At 46.5% G+C, this 20,133-nt stretch overlaps 2 protein-coding genes across 4 annotated transcripts; one reads left to right on the plus strand and one right to left on the minus strand.

Annotated features, from left to right (window-relative positions):
* Positions 1-477: 477 nt before the first annotated feature.
* On the minus strand, positions 478-9,331 carry g3bp2 (GTPase activating protein (SH3 domain) binding protein 2). Of its 2 annotated transcripts, none has more exons than XM_017408447.3 (13): positions 9,159-9,331; positions 7,154-7,272; positions 6,995-7,076; positions 6,446-6,619; positions 6,215-6,305; positions 5,998-6,103; positions 4,821-5,001; positions 4,476-4,577; positions 3,045-3,147; positions 2,891-2,950; positions 2,662-2,793; positions 2,443-2,561; positions 478-2,204 (listed from the first exon to the last, which is right to left on the minus strand). In XM_017408447.3, exons 2-13 carry the CDS (start codon positions 7,246-7,248, stop codon positions 1,926-1,928), a joined length of 1,524 nt encoding a protein of 507 aa, XP_017263936.1. In that variant the 5' UTR covers positions 7,249-7,272; positions 9,159-9,331; the 3' UTR covers positions 478-1,925. The 2 variants fall into 2 exon arrangements, with proteins under 2 accessions (XP_017263936.1, XP_017263927.1); XM_017408438.3 differs by having other exon boundaries at positions 2,434-2,561.
* Positions 9,332-10,554: 1,223 nt separating this feature from the next.
* Positions 10,555-19,980, plus strand: pkd2 (polycystic kidney disease 2). 2 transcript variants are annotated; one of them, XM_017409390.3, is made up of 15 exons: positions 10,555-11,360; positions 11,841-11,954; positions 13,675-13,808; positions 14,690-14,940; positions 15,049-15,273; positions 15,372-15,600; positions 15,699-15,869; positions 15,967-16,148; positions 16,233-16,353; positions 16,448-16,546; positions 17,178-17,299; positions 17,416-17,533; positions 17,622-17,785; positions 18,307-18,454; positions 19,227-19,980. In XM_017409390.3, exons 1-15 carry the CDS (start codon positions 10,913-10,915, stop codon positions 19,434-19,436), a joined length of 2,736 nt encoding a protein of 911 aa, XP_017264879.1. In that variant the 5' UTR covers positions 10,555-10,912; the 3' UTR covers positions 19,437-19,980. The 2 variants fall into 2 exon arrangements, with proteins under 2 accessions (XP_017264879.1, XP_017264887.1); XM_017409398.3 differs by having other exon boundaries at positions 17,625-17,785.
* The last annotated feature ends 153 nt before the right edge of the window (positions 19,981-20,133 follow it).

The following is a 20,133-nucleotide window of genomic DNA, read 5'->3' on the forward strand; positions in this document are numbered from 1 at the left end:
GGGGGGGGGAAGAAATAGTGCAATACCACCAGACAAGGAAGACCTTGGTATGTTTCATCAAGAAGAATGCTACATCGTCATTTTGCTTCCCCTGTTTCAGTGCAAGGTCAAAGAACCGGAACAGACAGAGCTTTCAAACCAAAGTCTTCCCTCCCTGCCGAGAGTCAAAACCCCAAAAATAAAAAAAGATCCAAGGAGACGGGTGAGGAGCCAGCAGCCATTAAATAGTTAAAAAATGAGCACAGTGAATAATCAGCATATGAAAATACAAATGCATCGACAATAGAAAAAGTGCGCACAATTGTTCACTCGAGCGAGGGTCGGCCGAGTCACACGGGTCGTCACAAAGTTGTAAGAATAATAATAATAAAAAATAAAATGCACACAAACTCGGGCGCCCTCCGGGCGCCGCAATGAAGTCCAGAAAGGATGAGAAATAAAACCTCCATCAGACAAAGAGAGGCTCGACAGTCTTAGTACAGCCAAAAACCACCTTTAATGTACCATCTGTTGTTTGAAAAAGGGAGAGAAACTTCATCAATTAACCTTTTCCCTGAACAGGAGGTACCTACAGTTTCTACAAAAGTCAAGACTGACAGGAGGGGGGCGGACAAAGCTCAGCACACAGGATGATGGAGCCGAGAAACAAATCTGTGATTTCACTCTACCCTCGGCAGAACAAGCATCTGTGGCCAACTTCGGTAAGAGTCAAAAAAAATAAAAAAGGGGTGAAGTAGAAGGCACCATCATGCTTTTTTTGTATATGTGTGTGCGTGTGTGTCAAACTGAGAGAAATGAAATTATACACAGAAAAGGCAAAAACATACTATGATTTTTTTTGTCTTTCTTTTTTTATCTTTTTGCTGTACATTTATTCGGTTACTCCGCAGTCAAGACAGGAAGGGAAGGAAAAAGTTTCGCTCATCCTGGCTAAAATTAAAGTTAAATTAAACCTGGAATCAGAAGAAAAAAAAACAAACAAAAAAAAAAAACAGTGAGCTGCCATCGCTTTCTATTGTCCATCTTCTGTCCCCGTCCCCCTCCTGCCCGCCATCACCACGTACCCCCAGAGTCGTCTTGTTTGGTGAAAGTCCAGAAACCGAACTTCTGATTTACAAACAGATTTAAAAAAAAAAAAAGTGGATTTGCTTGTCAGCTTGTCCATCCAGCAGTGGCTGAAACGTAGTTTTGGGTCCAAACACGTGGAGGAGTCCATTGGTCACAGCAGCCAGGCTGTGAAGACACACGCCTTGTCCTGGGACGCTGCGGCGCGTCGACACGGGAGCGACGTGACGCACGAGTGCCCGTTAGTGCACGTCGGGGAGTGCATTACGCAATTCTGGAGCAGTAGGAGGGGGGGAAAAAAAAAAGGAGAGAGAAAAGGAAGTAATAGCCAAGCTCTTCCTCTGCGCCTCGCTCTGGTCCGACAGGAACTGGCAGAAAACGACGATATAAACGGTGCAATCAGGGACTCCTATGAACCGCCGCCCCGGATAAGTCAAGGTGTGGAATCTCTTCTCAGAAACGATGGGCTGTTTGGTTGAAGTTTAAAGTCTTTTCAGTCCCTCTTAATGTGGCAGACTAGTCCTGGGTGGTTTGCCGTTATTCACAAATTGACAAATTCAAGATTGAATTCTTGAGATAGCCCCCCAAAAAAAAAAAAAAAAAAAAAAAGAAGGATGCTCTGCTCACAACTAATAAGCAACATGGTTTGTTTTTTTGTCTGCTTATTTTGTCTATTTTACAAACAAACTGTTGACAGGCTGTCACATTCCAAAGCAAGGAGGAGAAGAAATTAAAAAACATTAAAAAAAAAAAAAGAAACACCAAATATATACTTTATACATGACGATTTCTTTTCATTAATGAGAACGGTTCAGGATGAAGAACACGATACGATTTCCACGCTGCGGGTGGTGCTCTTCTCAGCGGCGCTGGGTCATGAAGCGGCCCTCTCCCTGGGCGCCGGAGCCTCTCCCGGAGCCCATGCCCGGTTTCGGGGCCATGCCGCCTCGGGGCGGCGGCCCCCTCCCGTCCCGCTCCCGCATCATCCCGCTCCCGGCGACGCCCCGCGACCCTCCGGGGCCCCGGTCGTTGCGCCGCATGTCCCGGCGCTCGTCTCCGCCGCGCGTCTCCCGCTCGCGCACCGCTCTCGTCTTCTTCTCCTCCACGTTGAGACGTACCTCGCCCCGGAACATGATGGGCTGCAGCAAGAAGACGAGGGGGGGGGGAGACAGTCACTATGGAGAACCTGGGAGCCGACGGTTCCCCGCCTGTTCTACAACTTCTGACGAGAACTGGGGTGAAGGTTACAGAAACTCACACACTCTATGATAATGATGAGGAAGAAGAAGGAAGTGACAAATTAAAAAGAAGAAATGTATCACCAAACCACCACCAAAGCAAAGTGGGTAATGAAATGTTGATACATGCCCCTTCTACCTTGGCCCCCAGGATTCTTTGCACCGGCTCAGGGTCGTCAAACACCACAAATCCAAAGTTGGGCAACTTTCCACCGACCCCCTTGGTGTTGATTCGCAGTTCGACAACATTTCCGTATGCTGCAATGAAAAAAACAGAACAACCAGAAACATTAAAGCCTGGATTGTTCCCGGAAACCGAAGGTGATTGATTGCTGCGTTCTGGGAGAGAAGAACCTACTCATGAAGAACTCCTTGAGCTCGTTCTCGTCGATGTCGTGCGGGAGGTTGCCGACAAACAGCTGGTTGCTGTCGGGGTACCGTATGATCCTCCTGGTGTCCACGTCCCCGGACTCTGGATCTCCTCTGCCGCCTGCAGGCCACAAGACAGCCACACATCCAATCAGAACCTTCTCCTCCGTTCCCCGCCTGCAGCCGAACGGTTCGCCTCACGCGCCAGATTCATTTACCTTTGTTGACAAAGCTTAAGTGCGGTTTCCCTGTTTGTGACTCAGAAGATCCGACACCATCTTGTCGTGACAGAGACGTGCAGATAGTGAGAAAAGAAGAAAAACAAAAGAAAAAAAAGGAATAAACCTTTAAACTGGAGAGGATTAGCTTTACCAGGTCTGGGGCCTCGCTGAGTGAAAGTCGGTCTGTCGCGGGTGCGCTGATCTCTGGGACGAAGAGGCGCCGTCTGCGTCTCCGGCTTGGACTCAACTCTGGGCTGTGGGAGGGACATCGCAGGAAGACGTTAGGACATGCTCACTTCATGCAGGTAAGACGCTTATGTTAGCATATTTTAGTCTCAAAATGGAAGTTCTGCTTGTAACGCAGCTGAGAAGTCAATCATTTATTATAGTCAATTAAATATTTCTTGTGACTAGGCCTGTAGCGATAAACGATAAATCAATTAATCGCACGATAAATTAAAAGGAGGTCGATAAGTTTCATTTATCGGCGTTATCGTTTCCTCATGTCTCTCTCCGTTTCTACGGAAGACCGCGGATGACAAAAGGCTTCGGGGATCTTCACTGACCCCTCCCTTTCTCTTAGCGTCAAGGGGGCGTGGCCTATCGCGTCAGGTAGCAGCCAAGGCAGCTCGACTTGTACCTCAAGCTAAAGAAATGCTGTTTGATATTGGGGGGGGGGGGGGAACACACACACACACACACACAAATGGAATTAGTTTCAAGCAGGAAGTAACAGCAGCGGTGTGGGAGCACTTCGGATTCAAACCAAATGACCGAGGCCTGAACCTTTGGGAGCCGCATTTGTTGGCAGTTTTGTCCGTCTTCTCTATATAAAAATAATGGTTATTACCTTTTGGAGGGCAGTTTAGTTTACAGACTTTTTGTTTTGTTTTCGCTTGTTTTGTGTCCCAGTTCCAGTGTTCAGTGTCCTTTTGAAAGTAAAGTTTATTAATCTCTGAGAGGATGTACTTGCACTATTATGTTATTATCGTTCCATAAGTTTAAAACAGCCTCCAAACGATATTATCGTTTATTGCAAAAATTTCTGAGACAATTAATCATCCAGCAAAAATTTGTTATCGTGACAGGCCTACTTGTGACAGATTCCTGGAGCCTTCATACAAAAGCATGCCCTCTGCCCCTTCATATTTCAGGAGTAAATTAGGTTTGGATTCATTTAAAACACTAATTTTAAATCCAGGCACTGAATCCCTGACAGCACCGAACTAAATGTCATCATATTTGTGTCCTGCTGTACATTAGATGAGCTGAATAAACTTCAAAAGATCAATATTATTTTTTTCTGTGACGCAACTTAAGCTTCATTTTTTTAATGTTGAAACCTGAGGGTTTTTTTCCAAGCTGGCACACTGCTGCCGTGTGCCACCATGACCATCGTCACATCCTGTTCCAAACCTTAAACCTTCTAATATCGTTTTTTTTTTCCAGCTCTAACGAAACATTAAAAACATACAACCCATTCAGACTTGATGTAGAAAACACAGGGGTACAATCCTCCATTGTGGTCCTTTTCATACAAGTAACAAACCCCTCTTGTTTTATTGCACTACACGAGCGTTACCTGTGAGCTTGGGGCTTTAACAACGTGTGGCGAGATTCCGGAGGAGGTGACTGAGCCGGAAGGAGGCAGGTTTTTACTGGTCACTAGAGCCCAGGAGAAAGGCTGTGGGAAACAGTGCATCGTTAGGGACGACACCAGCTCTGCTCGACTACTGTGATTCAGCAGCTTCAAACTTTCAGCCAAGAGGTTTTAGATTGAAATTACTCCACAAGAAATATTTTGTACAAGTAGAATAAAAAGGTCAAAAGGAACGCTTTCTTCCTGTCCTACAGGTTGGCATCACACCGTGTACGCAGTTTTGTTTTTTAAACCGTCACCGCTAAAGAAACCAATCGCCCGGTCTACCTTGGGCGGCTCCTGGGGGTTTGGTGGAGACTCTACAGGTGCTGGTGAAGGTGCCTTCTCCTCCATCTCCTCCATCACCTTCTCATCCCCCTCAGGCTTGAGCTCCTCTGCTTTTGGCTCCTGTTCGGGCTCTGGTTCCGGTTCTGGAGTCGGCTCCTCCATGGGCTCCTCTACCCCATTGCTGCATGACCCAAATAAAAAAATAAATAAATACAGAATCACTTAGATGTACAAGTCGAGTTTTAAATTTGGCAACTTTTTAAAGCTGTGTTCAAACAAACTCCAGACTAAAACCAAATCTGAGATTAATTGAGACGCCACCCCGATAACCATTAATACATAAATTCAGACACTATTTAGCATTTATTGCTCAACCTTTTAATTCCTGAACCAACGCAATAAACGGCAGCTCTTTGTGTGCTAAGTTTTATAAGTCTTTCAGCTTCTTCAGTAATGCTGCCGACAGGCGAGCAGAAATTATCTGTACATTTTCCAGCTGTTTAGTACAACTTTGATGAACTACAAAGCTGCACCGCTCGCAGCATTAAGGCTCAGTTATAGTTGCGGGGACCTGAGCTAGTGTTGGAGACGCTTATACTTGACACTTACGTCAGTGCAGTATTCTTCCATGAGTTTTGAATCATTTGAGTATCTTTGTGCTCTCTCATAGAGGGATCATAGAAATGCTGATACAGGCAAACCAGCTCCGCTAGAGCACCGAAATCATCCATTTTGAATGGTGTGTGTGTGGTCCTCTTGAATTGACAAAAATCGGGAGGTGCACAAAGATGGGCCTTATAGTCTGGTGTGCCTTATATATGACAAGTTTGAAAATGGACCATTTATTGACAGTTGGCCTTATATTCAAGTGCGCTCTATAGTGTGGAAAATACAGTAGATAAATGCCTATAAATGCCATTGCGTTTATTGCAATAACCGTTTATTTAGGCTGCAGTTTAAACTTAAACCTGGTTCTAGTACGACCTTTATCTTTGATACCTTGTTGCTCAGACTGGAGGGGAATCACGTGTGTATTGTTTAAATATACAGAGAGCTTTGGACCTAACGGGCACTTCCAGAGGAAAACACTTTATTGCTGCTGCTTGGTTCCGTGGCGGTAAAGTGGAGTTCCCAAACAAAGCTTTAATTATTCAGGAGCGAGATCAATTTTGCTCACGCGACAGGGTGAGGTTCATAGTAGGTGGTGCTGTTGGGGCTCTCCTGCAGCGGTTCAGGGGATGGCTGCCTTTCCTCTGCCTCCTCCTCAACTTCCTCCTCCGACTCTGGATTCAAAGAAAGGAAATAAACAAACCCTCCGAATGTTAGAAACAGGCAAATGTCAGCTTAGAGTCGTCAGTACAGAGCTTCTTTAATCGGCGCGAAAGAATGTGTACCTTCATCGAGTTCAGCCTCAGAGTCTCCGAAGACCTCGTCCTCGTAGCAGAAGATGTCGTTGTGGACGTAGAACTTGTTCGCCACCGAACCCTAACGACAAAATAAATGCAAGTAAGTTGCTGCGCCCTTGCTAGCCAAATGTAGATTTTTAGCAATAAATCACAGAAAACTAGTGTGCTCGCATTCAGGCTAACGTGCAGCGAACATCCCCGAACGGTGACCGTTCTCACCTCGGGAGCGAGCACGAACGTCTGCATGAACTTCCTCATGGGCTGGCCGTTGTTCGACAGCTCTCCGAGGACCTGTACCACGACGCCGTCGCTCAGCGTGGCGTGAGCGTCGACGTGCCTGATCTTTGTGTGGCATTCGCTGAACTGCAGAGACATGACCTTCTTGTGGATTTCCTGAGATAAAGAGGGGGGGGGGACGACACACAAAAACATTTAGACGAGGCATTTCTATGGCTTAAAGACAGTCCCTTTATCCATTTCCAGTGCTGACAAGACACTCGCAAACCTTGTTCAAACATTTATTTATATGTTTCAAAGCTGAATTTCAAATTCAGTGAATATATAATCGTTCAGATTTCACCAATCTGCTGGTAGATATTAGCTTGAATTCACTTTGAAATATCTGAGAATATTGTTTAATTTTGCATCCAGCAGTTTCGTAAATAGATGCATTTTGTATTGCACATTCTTGTTTATTTAGTATACATTCTGCTATGAGGCATTTATGTTCAGTCCTTTTGAAACAAAGTTGTATGTATCAGCACATACCGCTTGTCCGTAAACCGCTTCCGCCAGCTTCCCACTCGGGTCAAGTCCTCCATGAACGTAAGAAGAGTTCCTCCCGTAGAACCTAAAATCCAAGAGTAAAATGCATCAGCACCCACAGAATTAAGGTTTTCCGCCTCACATTGCGTGTCGTATTCTTACCTGTGGAGATAATCCGGTGCCTTGTTTAAGAGTGTGTAATACTGCCTCACGAACTCCCGCCCTACAAGCAGGGGACTTGGCTTCTCCATCACCATTTCTTTGGTAAACAATATTAAGTGCTGAAACAGAAGAACCACCGCAGTTTAAGAAGAACCGCGTGTGTACGTACATACGTAGGTCCGCTGACGGCAAACTGAAGCTAAGGAAACAGTAAAATGGACATTTTAAAGGAAGCAGGTGCTCCGTGTTCCTAAATACGTTTGTGATCTCAGGCGAAAACTATTTTGAATATTCAGCTATGAGTCAGACCACGTTACAAAGCGTTTTAAGACCAGTTTAAGCCCTTTTTTTCTTTGTTTTAATGTTCTCCGTGTCTCAGGTGCGAGACTGAGGAAGTACTTGTGCAGCACATAGAGAATCTCACGTTTGAAAGTCCTTTTTACAGGACGGTTTCACTTTCTCCGTCCTGTTAGTGGTCTGAGTGTTGCAAAACATCATCTTGGGGCTCAATAAGAAGGCAACAAAACCCCTGAACAGGCTGTGGGACCCCATCCTGTAATAGTCCCAATAATTTTTCATACTGCACTGCTAACAATACAGCTACACAACATTTGGGTTCACTCACAAACTCAGACCCTGAAGATGTAGAAAAGCACAATTACACAAACAGAAACTTGGGTGGTGTCCTACTCACTTGACAACATTTGTTCAGTCGTTATTTTTTGTCTTTATATCATTAAAAGTTGAATAAACACAATTGGATGACACCATCACCCTGACTGAAAGAAGCTACAATAAGTCTGCAGAAAACCACTGCTTGGTGACAGTCTGTTCGGTCTGAAACATCATTTCCACGATGGCTAGTAGCCAACACTGAACTGCGCCATCAGATTCACGCAACGAAACAAAGAGGCAAACTGGCTGGACGTGATATAGAAAAAGGGGGAAGCGTCAGACGCAGACGTTCACGTCCACGGGGGGTGAATTAAGCGAGCCTTACGACAAATGCAGGCTGCCCTTAAAAAGCCCCCGAAAAGTCGCGCACATCTGCGCAATTCCTTTCGCACGCACGAGCGGCCCACTTGTTCAGGGCCCTCGCACGTCTGCGCCGCCGACCTCACGCTTGTCGCATGTTCGCGGGAGACGTGACGTGCCCGGGCTCACGTTTTTTCCACGGGTGTGTGTGCGCGCCGAAGTTCCAGAAGCGCCGGGAACACGGTGTACCCACGCCGACGGAGGGGGGCTAACGCTCCGTTAGCTTCACCACGGACGCAGAGACGTGAATGGCCAACACGCCGGCCGCTTTGCTGTCACGCGAAGCGGCTAGCGTTAGCATTAGCTCATACACCAACGGCTGCTCAGTTCTGCGACACCGCTGCTTAGCAAGCTAACGCTAGCTAGCGTTGGCTAACTTGTGGCGTCGTCGTATTTCCTCCATCGGTAGGGTAGTTTTTTTCCCCTCTCCTTTCACTCGGGGAGAGCTTTAAATCACAGCAACCATTCTGGTTTTATCAAACAGAGTATCTTTGCTGTGCACTCACATATTCCTGAGCTTTACGCGCTAATTAGATGCGGTGAAATCCACCAAGTCGACATGACGTTAAACCCTTTGGTAGCCATCATAAGGCAATTAAAACTCCCCCAAAAGCCGCTTTTCAGGTAACTCGCAAAGTCGCAAACTACAGGCTCAACAGCGCTTCACCAAACTTTAAGCATATCCACCTTATCCCCAACTTGACACTGACTTTCCAACCACGATCAATGAAACAAGTTCAGTGCTATGCTAGCGCTAAGACAACAAAGGAAGCCAGTTTGACAAACCTGCTCGAAAGCTAAATTGTCCGTGTACATGATTGACGTGCATTTTTAAGATATTAGCAACCTAAATATTTAACAACTCTGAACGATAGTGGTTAGTAATTAAGTAAATTTAGCGTAGACTAGACAATGCAGCTAAGATTAGCTTGCCGGGTCTGATTTGAGCTAATGAGGATGTCTAACTTACCTTATGAAGGACCTATCTATACAGACAGAATTAAATGTATTAAATAGGTACGAGTAACCGACTGTAAACGGTTCTGAAATACAAAGTATTTCAGGTAAGGTGTTATTTCTTTCCCCCTACACGCCACTAACACCAGTGTGTGATCTCTGCTGTACCAGAGATTGAAGATTTTAAAGTGATACGTTCGATTTATTATTTTACCCCTGCATCTGGAGCAGGGAACCCCCGTTAACCCGATTCAACCAATCAACGGCTTACACTAGGCGATATGGCTTGTGACGTAGAACAGATAACCACGCCCACCATATATATATATATATATATATATATATATATATGGTGGGCGTATATTGCATTGTACATAAAATTTTTCACTGTTCTTCAGAAATAATTTGATTCACACTATTATACCAGTAGGTTTTTTAAAGAGTCATGTCCCAACAAAAATATACACTCTCTGATTTGGTGTGCTTTTAATTTTATTTTCTTGCCCATTGAAGTTTAGAAAATCCAGATTCCCACTTGTCAGCAAACGCACCTTGAGCACCATAGGAAGGATAATAAACAAATACACAAACAAACATAAACCAGTGCAACAAACAGTGAAGATATCTTAACCTTAGCCCCTAATCTGACTTTAATAAAATAAAAAAATATCGAAATATATGCAGAGTGAGGTAATGTATAGCGCAGGACAGGTGTGCAGGAAGCAAATGAAAACATGAATACAGAATGAGACAAACGCAGCGAAGCATAATTCCCCCCAAAAAAGCAACAACAAAGCCCAAACTACCACGATAAAACGCCTACCTACCACTTAAACACTTGTGCTACGTTGACCTGCACTCATACTGCGTCATTGTGTTCAGTTGGTTCATAATTTAACAAAAACCTTACTTTTTAAATTTAACAAATAATAATTTAATGTTTTAAAATAACCTCAGTTTAATGTGTCTATAAAACAAACGACCAGAGAGCCAGATTGGCCTATTGCCAACTTCCTTGTTGCCAAGCGCCTTGTTGTCATAGCAACCACAGATCAAAGCATCCAGGATAATACTTTATAATAATTACGTTTAAAATGATACAATTTAAGCAAATATAAATGTTATTTGACGTTTTAATAGGTTATTACGAGTTCTATCAGATTCGAATGAACTTTTTACTTAAAGACGGATGAAAGTTTTAACGGTAGGCTTTTTTTCTTGGCCAGCAAACTCATCATGTAGTCGGCTTGTCGATTCATTAAAATGTCTGAAAGAGACACATTAGTACAGATAAATGTTTCTTTCTTTCATTTTTTTTATTTCTTATTTTTCCATTCTCTAATGCGACGCCATGACTTCTGGTGTAACCTGAGTCCCGAACGGAGGAGGATGAGATTTTTTTTTTTTTTGGGGGGGGGGGAGAAACAGTTAAAGACGAACAAGATGGCTGTTTCGGGACGAGAAGAATATCTTCGTTTTTTATTCACTTAATTAAACTCGGTATGTTTTTGGGTATGTGCTGGTGATATTTAATGTAAATATCTAACAAAGAAGCGTTTACGAGGCGCTATTTCTGGTGAAATACGTCGTTTTTTTTGTTGTTGGCTGAGACGGAAAAAAGTCCGACGGGAGAAAGTTTGTTAACGGGTCGCTTACCGAACCAACTGTAGCATGACTTCCACCCATCCACCCGCTGCAAACATCTATAACTAGTTGTTTCAGGGGTTTAACTAACTTAACTTGCAAAGAAACTAAACCAGCTGGACCATGAGTTCATCTCGAGTCAGACCCCAGCAGCTGCCGCAGACTCAGGCGGCCAGGTCGCCCCGCCAGCTCGACTCGAGTGAGGGCATCGAGATGGAGCACATCCAGCAGCGGGAGCTGGGGCTCGGAGGGGCCGCGGGCGCCCCGTCCCCGCCGTCCCGACAGGCGTGGAGCCGGGACAACCCGGGCTTCGAGCCTGAAGAGGAGCAAATCATGGAGGCGGACTGGCCTCCGGCGAGTCCCGGGAGGCGCTCGGTGTCCACGGCCTCCAGCAGCAGCTGCAGCAGCTGCAGCAGCGGCCTGGGGGGCGGCTACGACCGCGGGGGAGGCAGCGGCGCCCGGATACCCCGTGGAGGGCCCTACCCCACCCCGACCCCGACTCTCACGGCCCAGCACCAAGACGGCCATGAGCACCCCAGCTGCATGAAGCACATACTCCAGAAAATCAGAAGTAAGCCGCAGATTACTGTCCCACCTCAGATTGTTACATTTAGAGTAAAGTCACAGCCAGAATAAAACAAGAGGGACATTATCTAACACTACTGTTACTGATATTAAAGACAAAGGTTTATTTATTTAACGTCTTTAAAAGGCTGTGCACAGAGAGCTTTATTAAGCAGGCAACCTGATTAATAACATAAAAGACAAACATTATTGTTGTTATTATCATTATTATCCTTATCAAAGGGAAGATAGATTAAATGAGAACCACTCAGTGTGTCGAGAAATGTGAAAAGTCTAGTAAATTATAGCATTTTTTTTTTAAATTGGCCACATTATAACAAATACTACGTGTTTTATTTATGACTCAAGTGTTGTTGAGCCTTATAATCCAATTAAATCAGCTCACACTGTGTGTGTATTACTGAACTGAATGTAATTAGACTATATATTCTGCACATATTTATGTCTTCTTGTCTGTTTTTTACAGTTCTGTGGGGCACAGATTTGATGGAGGACAGCGACAGCAGCCGGGAGCGGTACCTCAGGAACGTTCTGAGGGAGATGCTGACGTATATCGCCTTCCTCATCACCGTTTGCGTTTGTAAGTGAACACGTGCGAATCCCGCCACGTCCGGACTTGGTTTCTTCCCCGCGGGGCGCTCCTGTCCAACCCTTTTTTTTTTTGGCGTCGCCTCAGAACTGACGGACAGACTCGACCGTAGCAGGATACATGAAAACGTATCATCGCTTTGTGAACGTAGAGATAACTTATATCAGTGGATCGCCTGCATATCGTGTGAGTGACCTTTTAGTGCTTCGGTCGGACCGGAGCGCTAGTTTGAGCTGTCCAGGTGTGAAGCAGCAATTTAGGCTGCGTTCACGCCTGATAGTCCGGTGGACTCGGTTTGATTGGGGGACCAGGATGTCAATATTTGTTTCATTTTCAGCTGCTGTGGTTCTCATTCACACTGCACCGAGTCAATCGAGACAAACCCTTTGAGCGATCTGTTCCCCCTCTCGCCTGTGGTGGCGCTGCACCAAGAACTACTGAAGGAAACGACACAAAACCTCTGAAGAAGACACTGAATGCAACTTCCTTCTGCTGGAAAAGGAAACAAAAATGGAGTGGCGTCAAACTGCAGCGGTTTTAGGATTTACATTTACATACATTTACGTCTGACCATATTAATATGAGGGCCTTTACCTCCTCTTCACGCCACGTCTGACCACGAGCGATTTTTCCAACTAGTGGTAGAAACAGGCGTTTGTTTTGGTCGTATTTACCCAGAAGGCCCTGTGCTGTAGTTCGCTCCCTGCTTTTGGAGCGTTTTCCGGTCCACTTGCGTTCACATATGCATCAGAACCGCACCAGAGTTCACTTCGACCTAGGTCTTTAGGCAGACCAGGGTTCACTTTTTTTTGGTCAACATCAGAGTTGGATTTCGCGTTCATGCACCTCCCCAAACGAAGCAGAGTTTTTTACCCTGAGTAAATGAATTGTGACCAGAACAAAAGTTTAAAGGAGCGTGGTATTCTGCAGAAACAAAGCTTCTGTTGAGCACTTTTTGTCTTTATTTGTTTTCAGTTTAGTTAGTGAAGTACAGTCATTGAGGGGGAAAAAAAAAAAATTGACCCCGTCATTAGCAGCAGATAAACAAACCCCCTCAGCTCACCGTTTCGACACGTGGTGTAAACAAAGCCCTTAGCTAGTGGATGCTTTTATGAACATAAAGCTCGTTTTTTGTGCACTGAACTAAACGTACAGATGGTCGAAAAAGAGTCATGAAGCTTTTTTTTTTTAAAATGTGGCTCCATCCTTGGAGCTGGAAACTGTTTTCCACCGTCAGGCTGTAAGCTCAAAGGGTTCGGCAGCTACAGATTTTAACTTTTAGAGCCGCGTCTTGAGATGGAGTATAACCTGTGTGTGGATCAGATAACTAATAATAAAGTTTCTGTGTTTTTGCTGGGGTTTTTTCCCTAATTTCTTTAAAGCAGTAAAAATGCCTGCTGTGGTTTAGGGTGGATCAGGAAATAATTTCCTGGCGGACAGAATTAGGGCACGTTACACCAGGCAGAGCTCGACGGTTTAGAAGTTTTCCTCCTAATGTGAAAGCCAGAGAGAAATGTATGCAGAATACGTTTAAAGAAAAAAAACCTCAATTTAAACTGAATTAGGGTTTAGCCTTTGTGCTCACAGTGGATTTAAACAACACATTTGTGCAGAAAGAAGTCACGAGCTCCTATTTCTGCTGGTTCTTGCATCATTATCATTCTTTTATTTTTGAATACTTCCAGTAATGGTTGTTTTTTTTTTTCTGCAGTGACCTACGGGATGGTGAACGCCAACATGTACTATTACACCAAAGTCATGTCCCAGCTGTTCCTCGACACACCGCTGTCTCCTGGGGACCCCACTACTTTCAGGAGCCTCTCCACTGTGGAGGATTTTTGGAAGGTAAAAAAAATACAACATCAGTACTCTCTCAGCTAAAAGTATTTCAACACGCACTGAGAGTCCTGCCCTGCACGCTGCAGACACTCGGGTGAGCTCGCTTGCGTCGTCTGACCTCACTCGGTTCTGAATACGGACTCGGATGTGGAGGGCCGGATCCTGGCGTGTGCAAACAAACGGCCTGTCTGTTGCAGGACGGGGTTTGTTTCAACCCCGGTTCTGCCAGCTTTTCTAGAATACCGACGTTGGTTCGGTAGTCTTCCCATCAGACACTGAGGATCTCCAGCTTACAGCTTTGGGGAAATCTCCCCAGGGCCCTGATGTGGCGTCTGTAAGGCAGTCAATGTCTGTGAAGAGTAGGGGAGAACTGTAACGACTATAGTGTTGTACACCAGGAGCTTGGTTATTTTAAAGATATTTCAGTCACTGAATATCCAGTCCTTAAGCTTCCAAAAGATGCTCCCTTCTTGTTCAGTGCTGTATTGGATTTTAAGATGCTACCCAAGTGTTTGTATTCTGGGACAGACTCTGGGTTTTCAATGTCATTCCTGCTGTCAGCGTTTGGATGATCGGACGAGGCTGAAACGCAGTTTTGGTTTCAGTCGTGTCCACGTTTGGTCCCGGCAGTCTGAAAGCATTCTGGAAGCAGCTCACAGTTGCTTGAATGGCTTCTTTGCCAAGAGCTTCAAAAGTGTGATCGGCAGCAAACCGCGGGTCAGAGTATCGGCTCGGGCACTTTTTGGTGTGTTTCTTACCTGTCACAGGTTTAGGAAACTTTATTTTGTTTTAACTTCATATTTTCCTGTGCAATAATAGACTACAGGTCTAACAATGATTGACCCTCAATGCATTTCTGATGTCGTCACTTTTCGGCACCTTCTTAGTTCACACAGGGGCCCTTCCTCAGTGACATGTACTGGGAGGTTTGGTACAACAACAAGAGCCTGCCGGAGAACCAGAGTCTCATCTACTACGAGAATCTCCTCCTCGGCGTGCCGAGGCTCCGGCAGGTCAGAGTCCGCAATGAGTCCTGCTCCGTCCACGGGGACCTGCGGGATGAAGTCCAGGACTGCTACGACGTTTATACTCCCAGCAACGAGGACACCGCCTCCTTCGGCCCGAAGAATGGGACGGCGTAAGTCAAAAATGAACAAAAAAAAATAATGGAAGAAATCGGCACAAAACTCAGACTTTTTGAGCTCTTTTTAACACTTGGGTGCGCCTAAACCTTTCTGTCTGACAGGTGGGTGTACACCAGGGAGAGCGAGATGAATGGCAGCAGTTTCTGGGGTCAGGTGTCAAAGTACGGCGGTGGGGGATACTACCAGGACTTGTCTCGGACGAAAGAGGAGTCAGCCGCTCAGCTGCGGTTCCTCAAAGACCACCTGTGGCTGGACAGGGGCACGAGGGCGGTCTTCCTCGACTTCTCTGTCTACAACGGAAACATAAACCTTTTTTGCGTGGCCAGGTGAGAGCAGTCATCACATCCGTTCGCCCGCCGTTAACCGTCCTGTAGCTGCCCGTGCTCCGACACATGAAGTAACGAGGGCCGTGTTGGTCTGTCAGGTTGCTGGTGGAGTTCCCCGCGACCGGCGGGGCGGTGTCCTCCTGGCAGTTTCAGACGGTGCGTCTGATTCGATACGTCTCCAGCTGGGACTACTTTGTGGGCGTGTGCGAAGTGGCGTTCTGCCTGTTTGTCCTCTACTACGTGGTCGAGGAGGTGCTGGAAATCCACATCCACCGGCTGCATTACTTCAAAAGCACGTGGAACTGCCTGGATGTTCTCCTCGTTGCAGTGTGTATCCCAGGGTTGCCTTTTTTTGGCGGGGTTTACAGTTTCTGCAGGGTGTTTCAGTGACTTAGGTTGTACTGTCTTTTGGGTTTTTTTCACAGTTGAGTGTCGTTGCCATTATCATGAACATAACCAGGACAGCCCTGGCCAGAAACCTGCTCAGCGGCTTGTTGGAAAACTACACCGCTCACCCCAGCTTCGAGCCTTTGGCCGACCTGCAGGTCCAGTTTAACAACATGGCCGCGGTCATCGTCTTCTTTTCCTGGGTTAAGGTACGACTCCTCTCCACGCACTTTCCCGTCGCCCCCGAAACGTCTCTCGCCCGTCGCGCCGCCGAGTCACGCAGTCCGTTTCTCGCTTCCGCTTCAGCTGTTCAAGTTCATCAACATCAACAAAACCATGAGTCAGCTGACCAGCACCATGTCCCGCTGCGCCAAGGACCTCATGGGGTTCGCCATCATGTTCTTCATCATCTTCCTGGCGTACGCTCAGCTTGCCTACCTGGTGTTTGGGACGCAGGTCAACGATTTCAGCACTTTCCAGGCCAGCGTGTAAGAACAATCCGTCTGCCCCACGAATTCAGCAACTTGGGATTTGAAAAAAAAAACCGACCAAATGTTTTCTCGTTTGTGTAGATTTACTCAGTTCCGAATCATTCTCGGGGACTTTAACTTCTCAGAGATCGAGGAGGCAAACCCGGTGCTCGGGCCTATTTATTTCACCACCTTCGTCTTCTTCATTTTCTTTATTCTCATGGTACGTGACAGACTCATGCGCTGCAGTGTTTTTTTTTTTTGATTCATGTTTTTTTTGCGTTCTCGATGCTAAACGTGACGCTGCTCTTTTGCAGAACATGTTCCTGGCCATCATCAACGACACCTACTCCGAGGTAAAGGCGGACATGTCGCAGCAGAGGTCTGAGATGGAGATGACCGACCTCATCAAGAAGGTATCGGGCCAAAGTGCACCTGCACACATTTAGAGAGACGTTTTTGTCAGCGTAGGATCGTGAAAACAAGCAGTAAGCCTAAATGGATGAGACAGGGAGGTTGCAGTTTCCACCGTGTGCCACTAGATGTCACTGTAACGTTTACTCAGGACCTTTAACTCAACTCTGGCTGACTGGTAGGATCAAGTGTTTCAAATGTGCAGCTGAAAGAGCTGCTCCACGTTTTTGCCAGATTTAGTTACATCTTTTGAACATTTGTATTCTAAAAAAAAGAACAATTTAGGATTTCCTTCATGCCACAAAATGTCTCTTTCAGGCTCTTTGGGCAATTTCTTTCTCACGGGATTTAGACAAGAGAAGAGTTATTATTTAACTGCGTCGGTTGCAGCAAATTTTAGGTCTTCTTGCAGGGGATCACAGTTTATAAACCTGCTTTGTAAGAACAACAAAAAGATCTGATGTGTAGTTTGTGCACTGTTTGATGCATGGTTGGTTTCCTGAGTGGAAACGATGGGAGTAAACTGTTCTCAAACAGAAAGTGTTTCTGTCCAGGTTTGTGCAGAATAACACTGAATGTGTGTCAGTCTGAATGTAAATTAGATTATTTGTGTCATTTTTTTGCCCCCCACAGGGTTGTAACAAAGCTCTGATGAAGTTAAGGCTGAAGAAGACGGCCGTAGATGACATCTCCGACAGTCTGCGGCAAGCGGGGGGCAAAGCCAACCTCGACGAGCTCCGCCAGGACCTGAAAGGGTGCTTCGGGGGGGGATAACTAGTTGTGACACCGACGCGGCGTTGGTGTTTGCTTTGCTGAACTTTGGCGTTTTCCCCGCTGCTCATCGGCGGGCTCTGCTTCTGTCCTCGCTCAGGAAGGGCCACACGGAGGCGGAGATCCAGGCCATCTTCGCCAAGTACGACCAGGACGGCGACCCCGAGCTGACGGAGCACGAACACCAGCAGATGAGGGACGACCTGGAGAAGGAGAGAGTGAGTGACGGCCCGCCTAAGTAGCCAGAGCTTGCGAGGGCCGTGGCGGCCGTTTCAGACGCTCAGTGTGTCTCTGCTCATCCGCCAGGAGGACTTGGAGCTGGAGCGCAACTCGCTGACTCGACCCAGCAGCGGGCGGAGCTTCCCTCGCACCCAGGACGACTCGGAGGAGGACGATGACGAGGACTCCGGTCACAGTTCTCGGCGCCGTGGCAGCAGCTCGGGGGGCGTGTCATACGAGGAGTTTCAAGTGTACGAAGCTTTCAGACGTTTGTGACGAAGACACAGGTTGGCTGACGGCGTGCGAGCTGTGAGCCGACCACAGACCTTCAACTCGCAGCTGACTCCAAATTTATAAATAGGAAATGGCAATTGTTTGGCATAATTTAGTGTTTATTGTCAGGGGGCTTCAGTTTTGTCGTTCAGGTGTCTGCAGAAAGCCCTCAGAAGCCTCAAACATAAGTTTGACCCCAACCTGGGAGTTCAGAGCCAACCTGGGTTAAATGCAGACAGGTTTTTGGATACCTACTTAACTTAGTTTAGATTTGATTCATGCGCCTTTTTAACTCTGGGCTGCATTCAGTCAAAGTTGGTTAAATAAAAATTCAACTTCAGATTTCAGTAGGAATCGAGAAAATGGTGCCATGTCCTCGCTTTTTCTCCATTTTAACTCGAAAGTAAGAAAAGTGTACTTGGAGCCTTTAAGCGCCGGCGTACTGTGCTTCCCTCGTGACCTGACAGTGCCCCCCCCCCATCTGTTTCCCGCTCGGCAGGCTGGTGAGGCGAGTGGACAGAATGGAGCACTCCATCGGCAGCATCGTGTCCAAGATAGACGCCGTGATCGTGAAGCTGGAGGGGATGGAGCGAGCCAAGCTGAAGAGGAGAGACGTGCTGGGCAGGCTGCTGGACAGAGTCGTGGAGGTGAGACGCAGCGGGCGGGGACGTTTGACTTTCGAGCTGCGAACTGATGACCGTAGACTTACGGGACGAGTCGCGCCTGCCTCTGGGCCCCGGCGCACTGCTGCATGTAAACACAGAGACGAGTCAGCGAGTCTCGTACGGCGCTGCTCAGCACCCGGGATCGCTAGAACCACAGGCAGCGCAGTTTGGGCCATCTTTGCTACCATCGAGTGGCCAAAAAGTCAGTTAAAGTTACCTGTCATAAAAACATCATGTTTCCTGAACTTCACCTCCTCTGGAGAGAAAGATTAGCACACACACACACACACACACACACACACAAGCTCAAACAGAAACGCCTCTGATCAGTGAATTCAACTTCAGCTCGAGTTAGGTTGGGTCCGGAAGTGAGCGGTTACAGGCGTACGTCCAGTGATCCGTCCTTCATTGGCAGAGTTAGAGCCATCGTTTGTGTTTTTAAAGGTCAGTCAGCCAGGGCAGCCATTTTGAATCGAGTTGGCTGGTATTGTGGAGCTGGGAGAGGTGCAGCGTGGGGTCCTGGACCCGCTGGTGTGGCCGGTGTTCAGGCACTGCACAAAAAACAAAGAGGTTGGTTAGGAAACGTCTCCATCACCTGCGGTGATCACCTGAATCACCTGAGCGCCCCCACTGCTACAGCAACGTTCAGTCAAAAACAAAAATGAAGAGCTCCTGCGTCACATGTGCTTGTTTTTAAAGCTCTGGTTGACGTAAAAAAAAAAAAAAAAAACATTTTTTTTTTCTGTTTTGTCAGGACGAGCGTCTGGGTCGGGACACAGACGCCCACAAGGAGCAGATGGAGCGACTGGTGAGGGAGGAACTGGAGCGCTGGGAGTCGGACGACGCCGTCTCGCAGGTCAGCCACCCTCAGACGGCCACTCCCGTCGGGCCGCGGCCCCGCCCCGCCTCCTCCCTGTCCGCCGACGGCCCGGACGCGAGCGCTAACGGGGGCGCTCACGTGTGAGGACGCGGCCCGCCCGGGAAAATGTCCTGCAGCCATCCAAGTAGCTACAAACAGTACGTGCAAAAATATAAGACTTCACGAAAGACGTTCAAACACAGCCGACACAGCGGCCTTTTTTAATCTGTCCAATCGGAAAGACGGAAATTTAAAAAAAACACGCCAGCAGGTTTGAAGTCAATCAGATCACAGTATTTGAGGAACGCACCACCTGGCGTTACACAGAAGTCAGTGTTTCACTTTTCCACAAGAAAAAAACCCCACAATTATTCACCAGTTTTTATGTTTTCATCTTTTTATCATCGGTACAAGCGCGGCACATGTAGTCCTATTTCCTCATCTGTTGAGCTTCAGATTAACCAGCTTATGAAATCATAATAATACATGTTGTAACTTGAAACAAACTTCGGTTCGGAGTGCGTCTAGTGTTCACGGGAAGCCCGTGCATTTATTATTATTATTATTATTATTATGTTCTCAATCACTTTGATTTACAATCCTTTTTTTTTTTATCTGTTTTGCCAAATAAAGTGTAAATAAAACACAATGTGTCTTTTTTTTTTTTTTAAAGTACATCTAGAAAGATTTTATTTGTTAACCAGGACATTTTGGAGTTGGTTGTATCTTGAATCTGAGCATCATTTTCAGGTTTCATTCGCATTAAATGCAGACTTATATCTTTCCTGCTCAAGCTATTACC

Source organism: Kryptolebias marmoratus, linkage group LG3 (genome assembly GCF_001649575.2).
Source record: "Kryptolebias marmoratus isolate JLee-2015 linkage group LG3, ASM164957v2, whole genome shotgun sequence".
Classification (NCBI taxonomy): Eukaryota; Metazoa; Chordata; class Actinopteri; order Cyprinodontiformes; family Rivulidae; genus Kryptolebias; species Kryptolebias marmoratus.